This window comes from Prunus dulcis, chromosome 2 (assembly GCF_902201215.1).
Source record: "Prunus dulcis chromosome 2, ALMONDv2, whole genome shotgun sequence".
Taxonomy (NCBI): Eukaryota; Viridiplantae; Streptophyta; class Magnoliopsida; order Rosales; family Rosaceae; genus Prunus; species Prunus dulcis.
In genome coordinates, this window is record NC_047651.1 from 3,534,191 (window position 1) to 3,551,958 (window position 17,768).

The window sequence follows — 17,768 nt, forward strand, 5'->3', positions numbered from 1 at the left end:
AGGGCCAAATACAACAGAAAAGAAAATCCATTCAAGCTTCACACTAAACATGGCTCAAGCACTCGACCATGGTTTCAATCCAAAACCTACCCAACAAGGGCATACCACGCGTCCATCATAACATAATAGTGGCATTTACAAAGCATGAACTGCAATATGTTTCTTTTTCTCCTAAACAAAATTGTTACTAAAATGGAACAAAAGATCCCTAACATAGAGCAATACAAGCAAAGATAGTCAATTGTCATACACACAAAATTAGTCCTCATCCATCCCTGCATGCTGATCTCTCTCACTAGGGCCACCTGCTAGTTTTGCCATTATAATCTGCAAGATAGTCAAAGCACTGTCAACAACCTTTTTTTAATGAAGGTATTAAACATTAAATAGGCTGCAATCAATGGATTCATCATTTCTCACAAATTTTTAGCTAGCCAGAAAACCCCCAACATATAGATTTTCTATTTTTCAGATTCAGATTCAGATTTTTCAGGCTCTGCTACCACAGTCTCTGTTTCCTCCACTGTCGCAGCATGCTTATCATCTGTTTCTTCCTTGACAACTTCAGTTTCCTCCTTATCAGCCATCTGTTAAGTTGAAGAGTGTTGTAAAGTTTCTGTTTTGACCCCTTCCTTTGCCTCAACAGTAGAGAGTTTTTGTGGAGATTCAGATTCCCCTGATGATTTGTCAACCTTTGGCGGATGCTCTGAAGACTCAGCTTTCTGTGATGAATCAACACTACTTCCCTCATTTGTTTGTCCCATAAAAGATATAACAGGATCAAATAGCAATTTCCTTTCAGTAAACGAAGGCCATAATCCTGAAGCTGTCACACATATAGAGGGGACATCTTACTTTCAACTTTCATGCAAAAATAGAGAACACAGCATAACTACCAGAATTCCTTTTTTCCAAATAAATCCTATCATTGAAAACTCTGTTCTACCCGAAACGAGAAACACAATGCAATTAAATACGCTAAGGAAATCATGATTTACAAGTAACGGAAATTCACTATGAGGCACAAAATATGTAGAACATATTGAGCTTCTCAAGCGAAACAGAGACAGACAGGGACAGAAAGAGACCTTCAGCCATAACTTGATTAATTATTTCATCCTTTTCCTTCAGAGGAGCAGCTGCATCACCTTTCTTATTCTGCTCCCGCCGAAGCGTGTCCCTTTCCTTTGTAAGAGCATACACCTGCAATCATAAGTTGGCATAGCCCCTCCAATTATCAGGAGCTGAATTAAAAATAGGCAAGTACCAATTTCATCAAAAACATAACGGGCACATATAACACCTAGATCAATCCAAGCACGATTATAAACAAGACTTTATGAGAAGACCTACCTTCCTTTCAAGTGTTGCAACCCTTTGATGGTATTCCTATCGCAGTGACTCGACTTCTGCATCATTGGATTTTCTCTGTTCAATTATTTTCACCAGTTAATATGTGAACATCTATAAGAAAAATAATTATTAAAATCACAATACTATATGGCTGATAAAGCAAATTGGGAAAGAAAAAAAAAATTGATAATGAGAATGTGAACTAGTCAACCATGGTTGGTTTCAAGAAATACCAGAAATTTTCCAAAACATGAAACATATAATTAGACAACCATCAAATTGTATGTGCAAACTTATAATTCCATAACATGATTGTTACACTGACAAAGATCAAGCATCAGGAATGCTTTTGGGCAAAATGAATAGTCCAATTAGAATCTATGCCTTTATTTTGCATTTACACACAAACAATTTTGAAGAAAACGTTGAAATCAAAATTGAAAAAAGAATGCATTTTAAAATTTAAATATTAACTCAACATAAACCACCTGCAAGAGGAAGTAGCATGAATATAGCAAAGATATTTTCATCCAACAATTCTCCACGGATGCTTCATTCAGTGACAATTCTCCATGATTGGTATTAATTAGTACTTGGGCACAAAGAATTGAGACCCAAAACCAATTTCGAAGAAACCCTAAATCAATTTCTTACAAATCCATACACCATAAACCAAATTCACAAAAACCCCAAATTTCAAAGACAAGGAAGATGAACAGTACCTCGTGGATGTGAATCGTGGAGTTAAGCTTGGATGAATAGCCACCGCTGAGGGAGAAAGACGATTGCGTCGGAGAGAGAGAGAGAGTTACACGAGGGAGAGAGAAGGGCTGAAGAGAGAGAAGGGCTGAAGAGAGAGATAATAGAGCCAAGAGAGTTGAGAGAGAACCCAATTTCTGAAAAACTGAAATGGGTACAATCATTCCACAATAAAAATGTATTTATAGGTGGTAGTTGTAAAAAAATTGGGAAGGGATGGTATTTTTAGTTAAAATTATAAAAAAAGGTGACATTTTAAGCTATTTCCCTTAAATCTAAGGGAGCGTGGTTTTAATAAAGACCTTCATACACTGTACTCTTTTTCCTCCATCCAGGTTTTTATCCCACTGGGTTTTTCCTAGTAAGGTTTTAACGAGGCAGTGTCGCTCAAGATTGACTCACAGAAACAGTGTCAACTATGATATTCAGATAGATGATCAACAGTATGGCTTCAAGATATTCTGCCAAGCATCAGGGGGAGCGTGCCATCAATCAAGACCTTTCCACACTGTACTCTTTTTCCTTCGTCCGGATTTTTATCCCACTGGGTTTTTCCTGGCAAGGTTTTAACGAGGCAGTGTCGCACGCATGTCAATATACACAGAATTTTAATCGAAACACTGGTTAAAAACTCTTTTCCTTCCATTACCGGTATTTGTCCCCCAGGTTTCAAACTTTTTATTTTTTTTTAAAGCATATTAGAAAGATATCAAATTGTGAATTCTGATTTTTCACCAAATTTTACAAAGAAATATTCATGTACTGTTTCATAACTTACGATACATTTAGATTAATCATCATACCCACTTTCTCTATTTTGATTTCCATGTGATTCAATTTGGGGTGGGTGTACTAATAATATTAGGGATGGGTGGTTGTGGCAAGGTGAAGAATGGAAGTATGGCTGTCTGGGAGATAGAGGGTGAGGAGGTTGAGGGTGTTGAATGCTTCTCAGATGCTTTCTTTACTAATTTCTAAATGCATTATTAAATTAATAAATGATCGGTTAATTCATATAGAATTAAAAACTATACTGGGTATTTGTTAATGTGTTATAAATAAATACCATTTATGGAGTTTTTTTAAAGATAAAATAAACTCAAGTGAACCAGCCATGAATACCTCTTTATTATTTTTCATTCCGTTAGTTTATAAATTCATAATATTTTTTAATTAAAAATTTGAAAAATACACCAAAATTTTATCCTGTGTATAATTAAAAGATTCTTTATTCCAAACCATGTTCGCTAATGGGCCAATAAATGGGCAATAATACTTCAATAATAATTCACTCAATGTTTGTATGGATATGTATTTATTATGAATATTGGAAGTTATAGCATAGAAAATTAATAATAAATTGAAGAGAACAACATGTAGCTTCGGAGATTGGTACGTCGTTAAGGTTTCTGAATAGGTGTTCTTCTCGCATAGCGCCAAATTTTTTTCTTCTGATTTTTTTTTTTATTTTTTGAATGTTTTAAAGTAATACAAACTAAAGTTTTATAACATTAATTTGTTTATAAACAAACCAAAACCATACTTAATATTTTATAACATCACACTTTTGTTTCTTTGATCTAATGATAACCATGAATTCAAATAGGTCGAATTATGATTTTTAGAACTCTAATATCGAAGACATTGTCGTAAGGAGCACGTAGCTTTTTTTGGGTATATTTTTTATATTTTTAATTATAAGCGAAAATTATACTTTTAGAGCTTCAGGGTGCATAGAATGTCACAAGGAATTCTTAGGAAATTTCTGTGTATTTTTTGAATTTTTAATTAATTTATTATGAATTTTAAAAGTAAAATTATGATTTCACATATTTGAGTTTAAGGTTATCGTTGGATTAAAGAACAAGAGTATTCTGTTATAGGACATCAATTAGTGTTTTCAATTGCTTAGAAACAAAGTTGAGTTTTTATTATCACTTTACATTTTTTTAAATAAAAATTATGCTTTTAGAGCTTAACGACGTAGATAATGTCACAAGAAGTTCCTAGGAATTTTCGGTGTCTTTTTTGAATTTTGAATTAATTTATTATGAATTTTAGAAATTAAATCCAAGAAAAATACTATTAAATGGTATAGGTCGACAAGTGGCAACGCTGAAGGTGGTGCCATCAGTGTTTCCAACAGGTGGCGTTTTCCGATTACGCCATATGTCATATTGATTACTTTTTTCAAGTTTATCTTTAAAAATTATTTAAAAATAATTAAAAATCAAAAAAATACACCGAAAATTGATACAAACTCCTCACGACATCATCCTCAATTATGGAGGTCCAAAATCATGATTTCACATATTTGAGTTTAAGGTAATTGTTGGATCAAAGAACATGAGTGTTAAGTTATAGAACATCAACTAGTATTTTAAATTATTTTGAAATAAAATTGAGTTTTTGTTATCATTTTATATTTTTATAATATAAAAATTATACTTTTAGAGATTGAGGGTGTATAGAATGTCAGAAGGGGCTCCTATAAATTTTTTTATGTATTTTTTAGATTTTTAATTAATTTATTATGAATTTTAGAAGTTAAATTAAAGAAAAATAGTATGAAATAGTATAGGGCGACACGTGTATAACTCAAAATTTGATTTCATAATATGAAAAAATAATATGAAAATTGCTACAAACTCCTTATGACATTATCTTTATCTTTAAAATTCGAGTTCATGGTAATCATTGGATCATAGAACATGAATATTAGGTTATAAAACATCATCTAGTGTTTTAAATGGCTTAGAAACAAAGTTGAGTTTTTATTATCAATTTACATTTGCATAACTCAAAATTATAATTTTAGAGCTTGAAGGTGTAGAGAATGTCACAAGGAGTTTCTAGGAATTTTTGGTGTATTTTTTGAATTTTTAATTAATTTATTATGAATTTTAGAAGTTAAATTCAAGATAAATAATATTAAATCATACTGAGCGACACGTGGCAGCAGCTGAAGGTGGGGCCGTCAGGGTTTCCTCCAACAGGTGGCGTTCCGCGATTGGCCTATACCCTTTAATATTATTTTTCTAGTATTTTAACTTCTAAAATGCATAATAAATCAATTAAAAATCAATTAAAAATCATAAAAATACACTGAAAATTGCTACAAACTCTTCACAACATCATCCTTGATTATGGAGGTCCAAAATCATGATTTAACATATTGGAGTTTACGGTAATCATTTGATCAAATAACTTGAGTGTTATGCTATGAAACAACAACTAGTGTTTTAGATTGTTTATAAACAAAGTTGAGTTTTTGTTATCAATTTATATTTTTATAAGTACAAGTTATATTTCCCGAGCTTGAGGGTGTAGAGAATGCCACAAGGAGTTCATAGGATTTTTTGATGCATTTTTTAAAATTTTAATTTATTTATTATGAATTTTAGAAGTTAAATCTCAAAAAAAATATTATTAAATTATAGAGAATCACACGTGGCAGTCTCAGAAAGGAGAGTTGTCATTGTTTTCGACAGGTGGTGACCAACGATTGCGCCACAAGTCAATATTATTATATTGTTATTTACCATAAATTATTATTACATTGTTTTGGACTGTTAATTATTATTATATTATTATTAACCATAAATTATTATTATATTGTTATTTACCCTAAATTATTATTATATTGCATTTTACCCTAAATTATTATTATATTCCTTTTAACCATAAACTATTATTATTTACCCTAGATTATTATTATATTAGTTTTTACCCTAAATTGTTATTATATTTCCTTTTATCCTAAACTATTATTATATTTCCTTTAAACCTAAATTATTATTATATTGCCCTCTGTACCAAAATTTTATTTTATTATTATATTGCTTTTTACCCTAAATGACTATTATTTTGCAATGTCACATGGATTTAAATGGAAAAAATATATTTTAAACATAATTAGAATTAAAAAATTGTATTACGAGCTAAAATATTATTTTTAAAAATTAAAAATTAAAAGAAAAAAACCTACAACTCTCTCTCTCTCTCTGTGTTCCAAGCACCAGCGCCAACCACCTAAAAAAACAAAAAAAACCAGTGAACCTGCCCCATCCCTTTTTCTTTCTTATTTTAAATCACAACCACCCTTCCCCAAGTAGTGCCGCCAACCCCACTCTTATCAGTACAACCACCCCAAATTGAATCACATGATGCTTATGCTCTTACTTCTTATGCCTTCAGAGATCTTCCAGATTAACTTGCATTGCCTCAATATGCATCTCTTGGAATATTATCTTGTCCCACCAAAAGAATAAAATACAAATATGGCTAAAACCCAAACCCAGAAAGAAGGCTTTTTCAAATTTCATTTATAAAAAAAAAAGAATTAGGAGGAAAAAAATCAAAATAGAGAAAGTGGGTAGGATTATTAATCTAAAATCTGTGGGAAGTTCATGATGAAAAGGGTACATGAACATTTCTTTGTAAAATTTTGTAGAAAATTGGAATCTGTAAAAAAATAAAAGAAATATTAGGAAAAAAAAGGGGAGGAAATTCATTCATCCCAGCCCACTACCTCCCCTTGATTCTAACTACCCTAGCCTGCTAGCCACCCCTCCACCACGACCATCCCACCCCACACCCACCTGAAACCCAACCTAGATCAAATTCAATTTTGGGTATGTCAGTCTAGTTAAAAGAAGAAAGAAAAACCCATATCTGGAACTTCAGTTTCGTGGATGTCAAAGAGAGAAGGGGAGAAGAGAGAGAAAGAGAAGGGTTGGGTGGTGGGAGGAGAGGTAGAGAGAGGGTGCCAGATGTGAGGTTGTTGGCTGTCGCATAGAGAGATAAGGATAGGAGAGATAAAGAAGGAGAAGGGAGAAGATGAAATTGAAGCTCACTCGCGGGTTGTGATTTTTCTACTGGATAAAAGAAACCCATATGTAACTTACTAATGTTAGCCATTTGATCAATCTAACGGCCCAGTGAATGCCCCCGCAAATAACCACCGCACATAACCTTCGCATTATAGCCTCGCCGATCACTAGTGGACGACTACACTAATGTTGAGAATGGTACCGGGTCTGTAGACCCATGGACATTTAAAAGGTTGAATAAAGGTTTGTTAGAGTTTGGAGCCTTTGTGCCTTTGGGTCCACCATCTGTGCTCACATCCACTTTGGGTAGGGTTCAAAAATCTCTTTTAGGTCATGAGGGAGCCAAAAGCCTCCCATAATCTTTAGTCAGACAAATACTTTAATGGATTCAATTATTTTTTGTGTTTTAAGAAATTATTTGATTGCAATCATAATTCAATTAAAAAAGTTATTAGCTATAAAAGTTTATTATAATTACGGAAAAGTAATATAACATCAACATTATGATAATTTAATGCATCTCCATTAACAATCACACAGAGATGCTAATACTAAATACTTTAATGGATTCAATAATTTTTTGTGTTTTAAGAAATTATTTGATTGCAATCATAATTCAATTTAAAAAGTTATTAGCTATAAAAGTTCATTACAATTACGGAAAAGTAATATAACATCAACATTATAACAATTTAATGCATCTCCATTAACAATCACGCAGAGATGTTAAAATTTGGAGGAAATAATAGGTATGTCAGATTTATTCAGGTCCATTCATTTTAGCATTGATGGATGTTTAGTACCAGAGACGTGGACAATGGACCATCGATTACCATATCAACTTTTTTAGTTTCTGTGTGTGTGTGGTGCTGAGAAAATCTTCAAGGTGGTTGGATTCTTGTGCTGCTGCTATGCTGTGCAAACAAGGGAAATAATTACACATGGATACGTACGTTGACCAATATATGTTCCATTGAGCATGTATAATGTATGGTGTGCGGCTTAGCTTAGCCTAGCTATCTTTGGTACCAAACAGTCCGCATTTCAAATGGGAGGAGGAAACTTCGATGTCTCAAGAGCGATTAGTAGGTGGGCGAGAGAGTGGTGGTTCAAAACTTCATTGCTTGGTTTTTGAAATTACATTGGAAAATTTGAATGGTGGGCTTTGAGTTTACGTTAGTCTAGCTAAATCCAAGACCATTCTTTGTCAAATCTATTGTAATTATTAACCATCCATATCCCTTGGACGTTCTTTGATATTTGCAAACCTTCTGAGTCTGACATTCACCAATGATGAGTGAGAGCCACGTTCTTTGATATTTGCAAAATTGGAGCAAGACGAGCTCATGCAAAGCATAGCTTACCTAATTTGATTTTTTCTTTCTTCTACATTAAAACTGACAATACTTTGCAAAGTTTCCACAAGCCGTGCAGATTTTTTTTATAGTACAAAGTCTACATTGGAACGAGGAAGGAAGTTTCACACACATTATTAATAGGGACGGACCCAGAATTTCAAATTGGAGTGGACTAAATTTACCTTACTTACAAAACCTAATTGCAAATCCATAATTGATAATTCATAACACTGAATTGAAAATCCCTAATTTATACTTTTTGAACCTTAAAAAATCCCCAAATTTTATACTTCTTGAACCTTAAAATGACCCACCAAGAGAAATTGAACATGTTGAAGAGCTGATGCATGAAGTGGGGTAGGCTGTAGGGTGGGTTACATGTGACTTTGGGCTGGAAAATAATAAAAGCCACCTGGGTTATAGCTGAGGTTACCCTGTAATTGGTTCCATCTCTAATTATTAAGGTGTCATATAAGGATTCAGACTTAAGACTAATAATATACAAATCAAAGTCTTTTTACACAAACCGTGCAGAATTTATTAATTAGTTACTAAGCAAGCCTTGATATAATTATATATAGATTCACTTGGATTTAAATAGGTTGCAGTCTAGTCTAATTGGGATTGTTTCTTTTTCCATTAATTAACAAAGTACAAAAAAACAAAATAAATTACACTCGAAATAAAGTAATATTTTAAGTCAAAGCAAAGGAGTAAAAGTCAAAGAAGAAGTTTATAAGTATGGGACTTCATTCTCACGACGTCACATAACCAAAACCAAACCAAACCAAAGCCCAACGCACACCACACCACCCAGCCTTAGCACCGTCGGATTCATCTCCGGCCGCCAGCTAGCTCCTTCCCACTTCATATCAGGGCCGTGCACGTGTTCCTGCAGTATTTAATTCATATGGAGGCGCCACTGCTTCCGGCAGTGAACGGCGGCGATGTTCGGGACTATGAGCCAGTGACGAGCTGGAAGGATGCTCGGTCGGTGACGTGGAGAGAGACTCAGAAGTTGTGGAAAATAGGAGGGCCCATCGCCTTCACAATCATCTGCAACTTTGGGACCAACTCTGTTTCCACCATGTTCGTCGGACACCTCGGAAACCTTCAGCTCTCTGCCGTCTCAATCTCACTCTCTGTGATCTCAACCTTCTCTTTCGGCTTCTTGGTAAATTAGCTCTAGCCACCCTTCCATTTCATTTATTAATTCACATACCATAATTCATATATAATTAATGGGGTGCACGCAATGCGCATGTCGTCAATTTACATATAGCCTAGGTGGGGTGAGATTTAATAACTCTGTCTTTTTCTACTCGATTTATGTTTTTATGATTTGGGTTTCTTATGTTGCACTCGTCTTCTTCTTCATGCTTTTCTTTTATTTAATTTTTTTTTTTGGGGAGACTTTGAAAAAGGCTAAAAAAAGAGAGAAATTTTTTAAAAGAAGCCAAAATGGACAAATTTGCCCTTATTTATGTTTGGATTTCCTAAGGAATCCTTTATATTTGCATGTCTTTAATTTGAAAGTTAAGAAGTTTTTCTGTCTTTTTTGAAAAATTTTTGGCTTTTTTCAAAATTGAAAGTTTTTTTGTGACTAAAACCTAAATTTACTTTTTTGTTTTTAATGTGTGTTAGGTATTACTCAGTTTTCAAAATATTCTGCATTTTTATTTATTTATATATTAAAATGGTTAAATGTATATACCTTCTGTGAATTAGACGGCACACACCTTTCCAGTCTCAGAGACTGACTAAAGTTGAATGGAGAGTTTTTCTATGTTTCTTATTGAAAGTTGTAGTCTTTGAATCATACTCTGCTTCACAGTTGAGAAAAGCTCGGAAATGATAAGAGATTTTGTATGTGAGAGAGAGAGAGAGAGAGAGAGAGAGAGAGAGAGAGAGAGAGGATAATGAGCCCAAAATATTTGAAAAATCAACCCAATTATCCTAATGGATTAGCCTTTGTATTTTGGATAAACCATATTTAATGAGCCCAAAATATTTGAAAAATCAACCCAATTATCCTAATGGATTAGCCTGTATTTTGGATAAACCATATTAACGAACAGTGAAAAATCAAATTTAATTTAACCAATTTTTTTTAAAATCGAAATCTAATTAAAAGGAACACTCAAAACTCTGTCTTCCCCCTTTGAATTATTCTAATGGGTTGTCTTACTAATATGGAATTATGTATGTATGTATGTATGTATGTATGTATGTATGCATGCATGCATATGATAGATCATTCAGATCAAATGCATGATTGATTGATTGATTGGTATGCAGTATCTACTATGTATGTAGCTTAGCAGCAAAAACTATGTCATGGAATTGAAGGAGCTAAATTTGATAATTTGTACGAACTTGTAGCTCGGCATGGGGAGTGCATTAGAGACGCTTTGTGGTCAAGCATTTGGTGCTGGAAGGGTTAACATGCTTGGAGTGTACATGCAAAGGTCATGGATCATTCTATTCGCCACCTGTGTCATCCTCACGCCAATCTACGTTTTCTCTGCCCCGATTTTAAAGCTTATTGGGCAGGACGAAGAAGTGGCTGATCTTGCTGGAAACTTCACCGTATGTGTCATTCCTCAGTTATTCTCACTTGCCATCATGTTCCCTGCCCAAAAGTTCCTTCAGGCACAAAGCAAGGTTGCTGTTCTTGCATGGATTGGTTTGCTGGCCCTTATTATACACATTGGATGGCTCTTTCTCTTCATTTACGTGTTGGATTGGGGCATCTATGGTGCAGCTATAGCATTTGATATCACAGGTTGGGAACTTGCGATTTGTCAAGTTATTTATATAATCGGTTGGTGCAATGAAGGGTGGAGTGGTTTTTCATGGTTAGCTTTCAAAGACATCTGGGCCTTTGTCAGGCTCTCGCTCGAATCAGCTGTCATGCTTTGCCTTGAGGTTTGGTATTTTATGAGTATAATCCTTCTTACCGGCCATCTTAGCAATGCTGTGATTTCTATTGATTCACTTTCTATCTGGTAAGGACCCAACTTCCTCCTTTTTGTTCTTGCAACCACTTTCTACTTCTGCTGCTGATCCTTTGGTTTTTTTTTTTCCCTTCTTAGATTAGATGGTTTATGTACATTGCCGCATTCAAATTATTGATGTTTTTTCTTGGATTTTTACTCAATCAATTGGCATTGCAGCATGAATCTCAATGGATGGGAAGGAATGTTGTTCATTGGAATTAATGCTGCTGTAAGGTAAGTACCAAGACTACTTTTATCATTTGGTGTACCTTGTATGTCTTTGTCATCATACACAAACAACACTTTTTGAGGCAACAAAGATGTTGTGCTTACAATTATCTCTGCCCCTGATTTTTCAGTGTTCGAGTTTCCAATGAACTTGGATTGGGACGTCCAAGAGCAGCTAAATTCGCTGTCTACGTGACAGTCGTTGAGTCTCTGCTCATTGGGATTGTTTGCATGATTGTCGTCTTGATAACGAAAGACTACTTTTCTGTCATCTTCACAAGCAACGCGGAATTGCAACAAGCTGTTGCGAAGCTAGCATTTCTTCTTGGAATTACCATGGTTCTTAATAGTGTCCAACCCGTCATTTCGGGTATCAATCGAGTCACTTGGCTTTTCCTCAGTTCCCTCTCTGTATACAGGACTCTTCCCCCTTTTAATTTTTACTGGATTCATGACTTCAGGTGTTGCTATTGGAGGCGGATGGCAAGGACTGGTGGCTTATATCAACTTGGGTTGTTATTACATTTTTGGCCTCCCACTTGGATTCCTTCTTGGTTATAAAGCAAACTGGGGAGTTAAGGTAAAACATTTTCAGTCTCAGTTCCACAGCTAAATGTTTGTGAGATTCTTTCGTCTTCACGGTCTCTAATCTGTGTTTTGTCCAGCTAGTTTTAATACCAACATTTGTTCATTATTTTAGGGAATTTGGGGAGGTATGATATGTGGAACTGCTCTTCAAACGTTGCTTCTCTTGATAGTGCTTTATAGAACCAACTGGAACAAGGAGGTCAGTTAAATCTGTTATAGGAATCCATATGGTCCTTCAGTTTACTTTATAACTGATCACCAACTAGGATTTTCATTTACTTATGTCTTCAGCATTAATCCTTGTTTAAAAGACAATAATCATAATCTTTTTTCTTGGCACAGGTTGAACAATCTTCAGAGCGAATGAAGAAGTGGGGTGGACAAAACGTTGAATATGAGAAGATAGCTGACAACCATATATGAACTTGACCCTAAAAGAAATTCACATCATGTTTCTCCTCAGACAAGATATCCTGAGTAACTAAAATCTCCCTGCTTATATTGGCCTGAATTTCTCTGGAAGTCATGTTTTAGAGTTGCAGGGTGCCCTTCCAATTTTTGTGTTGACAATTTTAAACTAGCTTGATTTGTTCCCGGCAGGAGATTTTACCTCCCTGTCAGTAGTACAGAATTTACCTATCAATTTGATTCAACTGGTTTGATCTGATTTCCCCTTTTCAGGGTTCTCTTTCATCATCAATAGTTTATGTTAATTTTGGTACTAAAAGTCACTATCTCTAAGATCAATATGCATAAGTTTATTGTTAGAATAGTAGCAAACAAGGGCTTGCAAAGGAGCAACAATAGAAAAAGAAACCATAATGCTGAAAACTAGCTTTCTCGGAGATTCTCCAATAAGTATTTTATGTTGAGTATTCGTTACATGCTTCTAATCTTGGTCGTTGGATTGTATTCATTAAATATGTTGATAGTATTTTAAATGCAGTCCTACGGCCATGCAGAATTTATTAATTAGTTACTAAACAAGCCTTGATATAATTATACATAGATACACTTAGATTGAAATAGGTTGCAGTCTGGCACTAATTGTGAATGTTTCTTTTTCCATTAATTAACAAAGTAAAAAAAACAAAATAAATTACAGTCGAAATACAGTAATATTTTAAGTCAAAACAAAGGAGTAAAAGTCAAAGACGAAGTTGGAACTATATAAATATGGGACTTCATTCTCACGAAGTCACATGACCAAAACCAAACCAAAACCCAACACACACCATCCCAGTTCACAACACCACCACCCAGTCTTAGCACCGTGTGATTCATCTCCGGCCGCCAGCTAGCTCCCTCCCACTTCATATCAGGGCCGTGCACGACTTCATGGCCATAGATGGAAATAGACACAGAGAAGAAGACGGAGACAGAGGGAAGAGAAAAGAAGAAGAAGAAGGAAAAGAGAGAGTTTTCAGTTTTTATTTTATGACTATTATTTCAATTTTCAATTTTCAATTTTATTTTTCATTTTTCATTTATTTTTAACGTACAAAATGAATATTTTACCCTCATATTTAACAGCAAATTGGATGAAATGTTGCGGATTTCGACGGCAAGGGGGAAATTGGCCACAAAAAAAAAGTTTATATCCTTAATTTTCTTTAAAAAAAAAGATAGGGAGTTAATTGAAAGTAAGGTATAAGTTCAGGGGGCAAATCACTAGTATACAAATTCTTGAAAACCGTCAACCAAGTAAATAAAAAACAGGGCCTCTTTTTATATTTTGGCGAACGAAGAGAAGTTCATTGAACAGAAATTCATTCCAAAAAACAGTGAAATTGATAACAATTGCCAAACCACCCTACTTTGCACATCCACCGGAGCCGGGTTTTATGTCCCTTGAATTCCCAATTCATCAACCATTGCAGATATCACGTTCCTAATCGTTAAGGTCTCGGTAAAAAGGCTAACACGAGATAAAACAATGAGAAAATGATGCTTATCCAGTCCTTTGATGCCATGTTGACATGATTCCGTATGAATCTAATCAATCATTGACACTGAAGTGGTTCCTATAAACCAACCGTGGCCAATTAAGTAGGCTAGCTGCATCTCAAAGGACAATTACTCAAAGAGCAGGAGATAAAGGATTGAGAGTCATTCTTATCTTTCGAAAAATGGACAGAAATTAGTTTCTTCCACTCCTCACCCAAAATATAATACACTGTATCCTAATAGAACCAATACATGCGCACATTCTACAAAATCAACTTTCAAGCATAACCAAAGTTGGGAACCATAAACAGAACAATTCGAGCGACACTACAGCAGGCATTTGTTCTAATAAGAAAGCATATATAAATCTAATTAAAAACAGGTAGGCTGCCGAGTAGAAGAATGAAAAACTGAATTTACTTCCTGCAAAATTTTAGTAAGATGTGGGATAGAATTTAAACCTTACTTTAAAGACAAAATTTCTAGGGTAGAGGACAGCATTATAGTATTGTGCCAAAAGCAAGCTAATGCATATGAGTGATGCATCATCAGGTGGCTAAAATAATTACATCCTCACCCGTTTCAACATATCAGATCAGACATCCTGGATATCTACCTTCCCTTGATACACACCTAACAATTCAGGTACTTCGCCAAGATATCTGTTCACAAAAATCTCCAAGAACTGCTTCTCTGTTCGTTTCAGCAGAGAACCCAGATTCAAGTTCTCATTTATGAAACCTTTCAACAACAGAACTTTAACCACAGAGCACCTCGGGATAAGTCTCCTCTCCAAACTGAGACTGAGGACCACAGGATATTTGGCAATCATTCCTGACGACCATCCCATCTTGTTCACTAAAAGATCCATTGCTTGCATAAGTTTCTTCTCCGAGACAATCATACACTGCGGGTTCTTCCTGAAAGCGGAGAGAAAATCATCCTCAGACCAACCCCATGTCTTAAGAACTTCGCGACTTCTACTCCATACCAACTTATTCTTGCCGCACAATGCACACAGGGCATTCACTGAAGTTGATTTTTCCAGATTAAATCCCATTTCCTTAACCTCACTCACAAGTTGACCAAAGTTTTCAGGATTTACCATCAAAACGCGAGTACCATGAGTTAGCAAAAAAGAAATGCATGGTTGAGGCATGCCCAATTCTCTCAAAAGCCCAATATTTGGCACCACATGCTTGCAGTGACCTTCCAAGAAAATCCCTGAGTTGCGTTTTAAAACAGCAACAACATTTTTCTCAGAGAGCATACTCCTGAGGAAGTTATAAGTGGGCAAAATCCGATTTCTCAAGCTGACTGACAAAAGGTGTGGATTAAAAGCCAGAGTTTTTGCAAAGTCCACTTTTGAAATTTCAAGAGAGCTGAAAAACTCAAGCTTTGGCAAAAGGGTTTTCTCAGGATCAGCTGAAAGAAGTTTTGGATGTGACCTAATAAGCTTTGATATCTGGGTTTGAGATGCTCCATGGTTTCTCAGAAGCTCTAAAACGGAGTCTGCTCTTTCTGGTGACTGCAACTCGACCCACTTAGAAGCTAAAATCGCTCCTTCTGGGGACAATCCACAAGTGTTTATGAGGTAAATGACTGTGAAATTGTATTGGTTTTCTGAGATTTCAGAGGTGATGTGTCTGCAGAGCAACTGACTCTGAAGAGAAAAATGTGAGGGTTTTGGATCTCCAACCAACACTCTGTTTGTTTTGGAAGCAAATGTACAAGAAAATATTGAGTGACCCAATCTGAAGGTCTTCAAATTGCAGAGTTGAATCATGTTAGAGGTTGATGACGAACAATTTCTACAGAAAAACTTAAAGCCCTAGCTGATTCTATGCCTTTAGAAAGTATGCAGTTCTCGGCATTCAAAAAAGATCTGAACCATCCAAATAAAATTGCCTGGCATAGGATAAACCATTGCAGCTAGGGTAAGTTTTCTTACCATTTTCACAACTGACGGTCACTGACTTACTGCTGCTATCCATGGTGGTAGGAAATATTCTGCCAGAAAAACCTCTTCAGTCTTCATAGGTACAAATCAAAGCAAAGCAATTACTCCACTCCCAACCAGAAAACCCAAAAAAAGGGTTGAATTTCAAACTTAAAAACAGTCGAGGGCATTTGTTTTTTTGGGACAAAGGGCGACGAACATTTGGACGATGATGCTTTGGTTTATAGACGCTCGACGTGGTTACTCTCAAGTGCGGCCCAGACGCAATTTGAAAGCGCCACTTCTTGCAATTGGAATTTGGATGTAGGAGTTATTTACATTTTACGGTGTGTTGCCAAAATCCTTGAGGTTTCGAAAATTAGGGGAAGACGTACCTGAAGTTTCAAATTGCTCTCACAAAATTCGGTATCATTATTTTTTCGTCCAAAAGTTAATGATTTCATATATAAAAACACTTGCACAAATAACAAATTTAATCTCGATTCGATTAAAAGACTAACTTGTAAGGGGCTTGAAGCTTAATTGGTTAAGAAGATATATCTCATCCTAAGTTCAATTCCCTCTTATTGAATTTCGCTTGTAAAAATCTAAGTACTAAGTTTGTTATTATTTGAAGACTTTTTTTATATATAAAATCATCAATTATAGAAGGACAAATTAATGGAAAAAGGTTTTGAGAAAACAATTTAAAACTTTATGGAGTATGTTGCTATTTTCACCCATCTATCATATTTTTCCACCAACTTTATCTTCAAAATTTTAACGACAAATTTACCCATTTGTAAAATGACTTTTGATGACAAATTTACAACTCTATATCTCTTTAACACGCACCCACGCCCATAAAAAATATTTTTTTGAAACCCATACCCATCTTCATACCCAACCCACCAAATAATAATAATAATAATAATTCCATATTCGCACAGTAATTATCATCATTCAACATCAAATCATGTACCACTTCACACCATCCCCAAAGCTTCATTTATATCAATATAACAGCAAATAACCACAATTAAATAATATTATAATCTTAAAATTAAACGACTATAAACATACCTTATAAATGTTCAGAGAGTAATGTACACTAAATCAAAAGTCCAAACACTACCAAAACTCGTTATACGGCCTCAACAACGCATTTAAAATCAAACCCTAGTTCCCGAGACTTCACACGGGCCCACCACCTTAGAGAAGTCCTAAGGCTATTCTAGCACTTTACAAAGGACGGGATTGTCTCAAAAAACTCGTGGTCAATGGTTTGTTCAAACTTTCCATTTTTTTGTCAATAGGGCTTGCAGGGCCCATGACCTTTGATTTCAAGACCAAAAGTTCCTAGAGGTCCAACCAGGTCTACTAAACACATCCTGAAAGTTTGGTTTCGATCGACTGGTCGGATTGCTCTTGATTGAGCGATCGGACGGTCACCGATTTACCAAATCGTAAAATCATTGATTCAGAGTATCCGGGACACTGATTCTCAACCCGTGAGTTCCTACACGATCTCAGAGGCACGAGGAATGACATACTTGGAATTGGAGCCAATCCAATGGTTCGAACATATCGAACCCATATATTGCTTAATAGGCGTAAATCTGTTCGACTGTCATACGATAACCAAATTCGAATCCTAGCATACCGTCGTGCTCGGGACTACATGGAGAACATTTTAGAACACAATGGGCCTCCACACCATGGCCCAAGCGCAGCCACAAACGTCGGTAGCGCGGGGTGGATTGAG

At 35.3% G+C, this 17,768-nt stretch overlaps 2 protein-coding genes and 1 long non-coding RNA gene across 5 annotated transcripts; 1 reads left to right on the plus strand and 2 right to left on the minus strand.

Moving 5' to 3' along the window:
* Positions 1–9: 9 nt before the first annotated feature.
* LOC117619436 lies at positions 10–2,318 on the minus strand. 3 transcript variants are annotated; one of them, XR_004584568.1, is made up of 5 exons: positions 2,076–2,318; positions 1,354–1,428; positions 1,089–1,244; positions 421–826; positions 10–327 (listed from the first exon to the last, which is right to left on the minus strand). It is a non-coding gene; the product is annotated as an uncharacterized LOC117619436 (long non-coding RNA). The 3 variants fall into 3 exon arrangements; XR_004584567.1 differs by having other exon boundaries at positions 1,089–1,228; positions 2,076–2,316; XR_004584566.1 differs by having other exon boundaries at positions 1,089–1,203; positions 2,076–2,313.
* A 6,742-nt stretch (positions 2,319–9,060) lies between these two features.
* Positions 9,061–12,797, plus strand: LOC117619801 (protein DETOXIFICATION 35-like). Its single transcript, XM_034349838.1, has 7 exons — positions 9,061–9,476; positions 10,685–11,310; positions 11,479–11,535; positions 11,661–11,899; positions 11,991–12,109; positions 12,230–12,316; positions 12,460–12,797. The coding sequence occupies exons 1-7, from the start codon at positions 9,213–9,215 to the stop codon at positions 12,538–12,540; spliced, it is 1,473 nt and encodes a 490-aa protein (XP_034205729.1). The 5' UTR covers positions 9,061–9,212; the 3' UTR covers positions 12,541–12,797.
* A 1,662-nt stretch (positions 12,798–14,459) lies between these two features.
* LOC117618933 (transcription termination factor MTERF15, mitochondrial-like) lies at positions 14,460–16,376 on the minus strand. Its single transcript, XM_034348710.1, has one exon. It carries the CDS (start codon positions 15,848–15,850, stop codon positions 14,660–14,662), a length of 1,191 nt encoding a protein of 396 aa, XP_034204601.1. The 5' UTR covers positions 15,851–16,376; the 3' UTR covers positions 14,460–14,659.
* Between the last annotated feature and the right edge of the window lie 1,392 nt (positions 16,377–17,768).

Bases quoted from the DNA above. Each gene is read 5' to 3' on its own strand.
- LOC117619801 (XM_034349838.1), top strand. From the start codon at position 9,213: ATGGAGGCGCCACTGCTTCCGGCAGTGAACGGCGGCGATGTTCGGGAC. The intron at 11,900-11,990 runs GTATCAATCGAG...TCATGACTTCAG, and splicing joins TGTCCAACCCGTCATTTCGG to GTGTTGCTATTGGAGGCGGA. The intron at 12,317-12,459 runs GTCAGTTAAATC...TTCTTGGCACAG, and splicing joins GAACCAACTGGAACAAGGAG to GTTGAACAATCTTCAGAGCG.
- LOC117618933 (XM_034348710.1), bottom strand. From the start codon at position 15,850: ATGATTCAACTCTGCAATTTGAAGACCTTCAGATTGGGTCACTCAATA.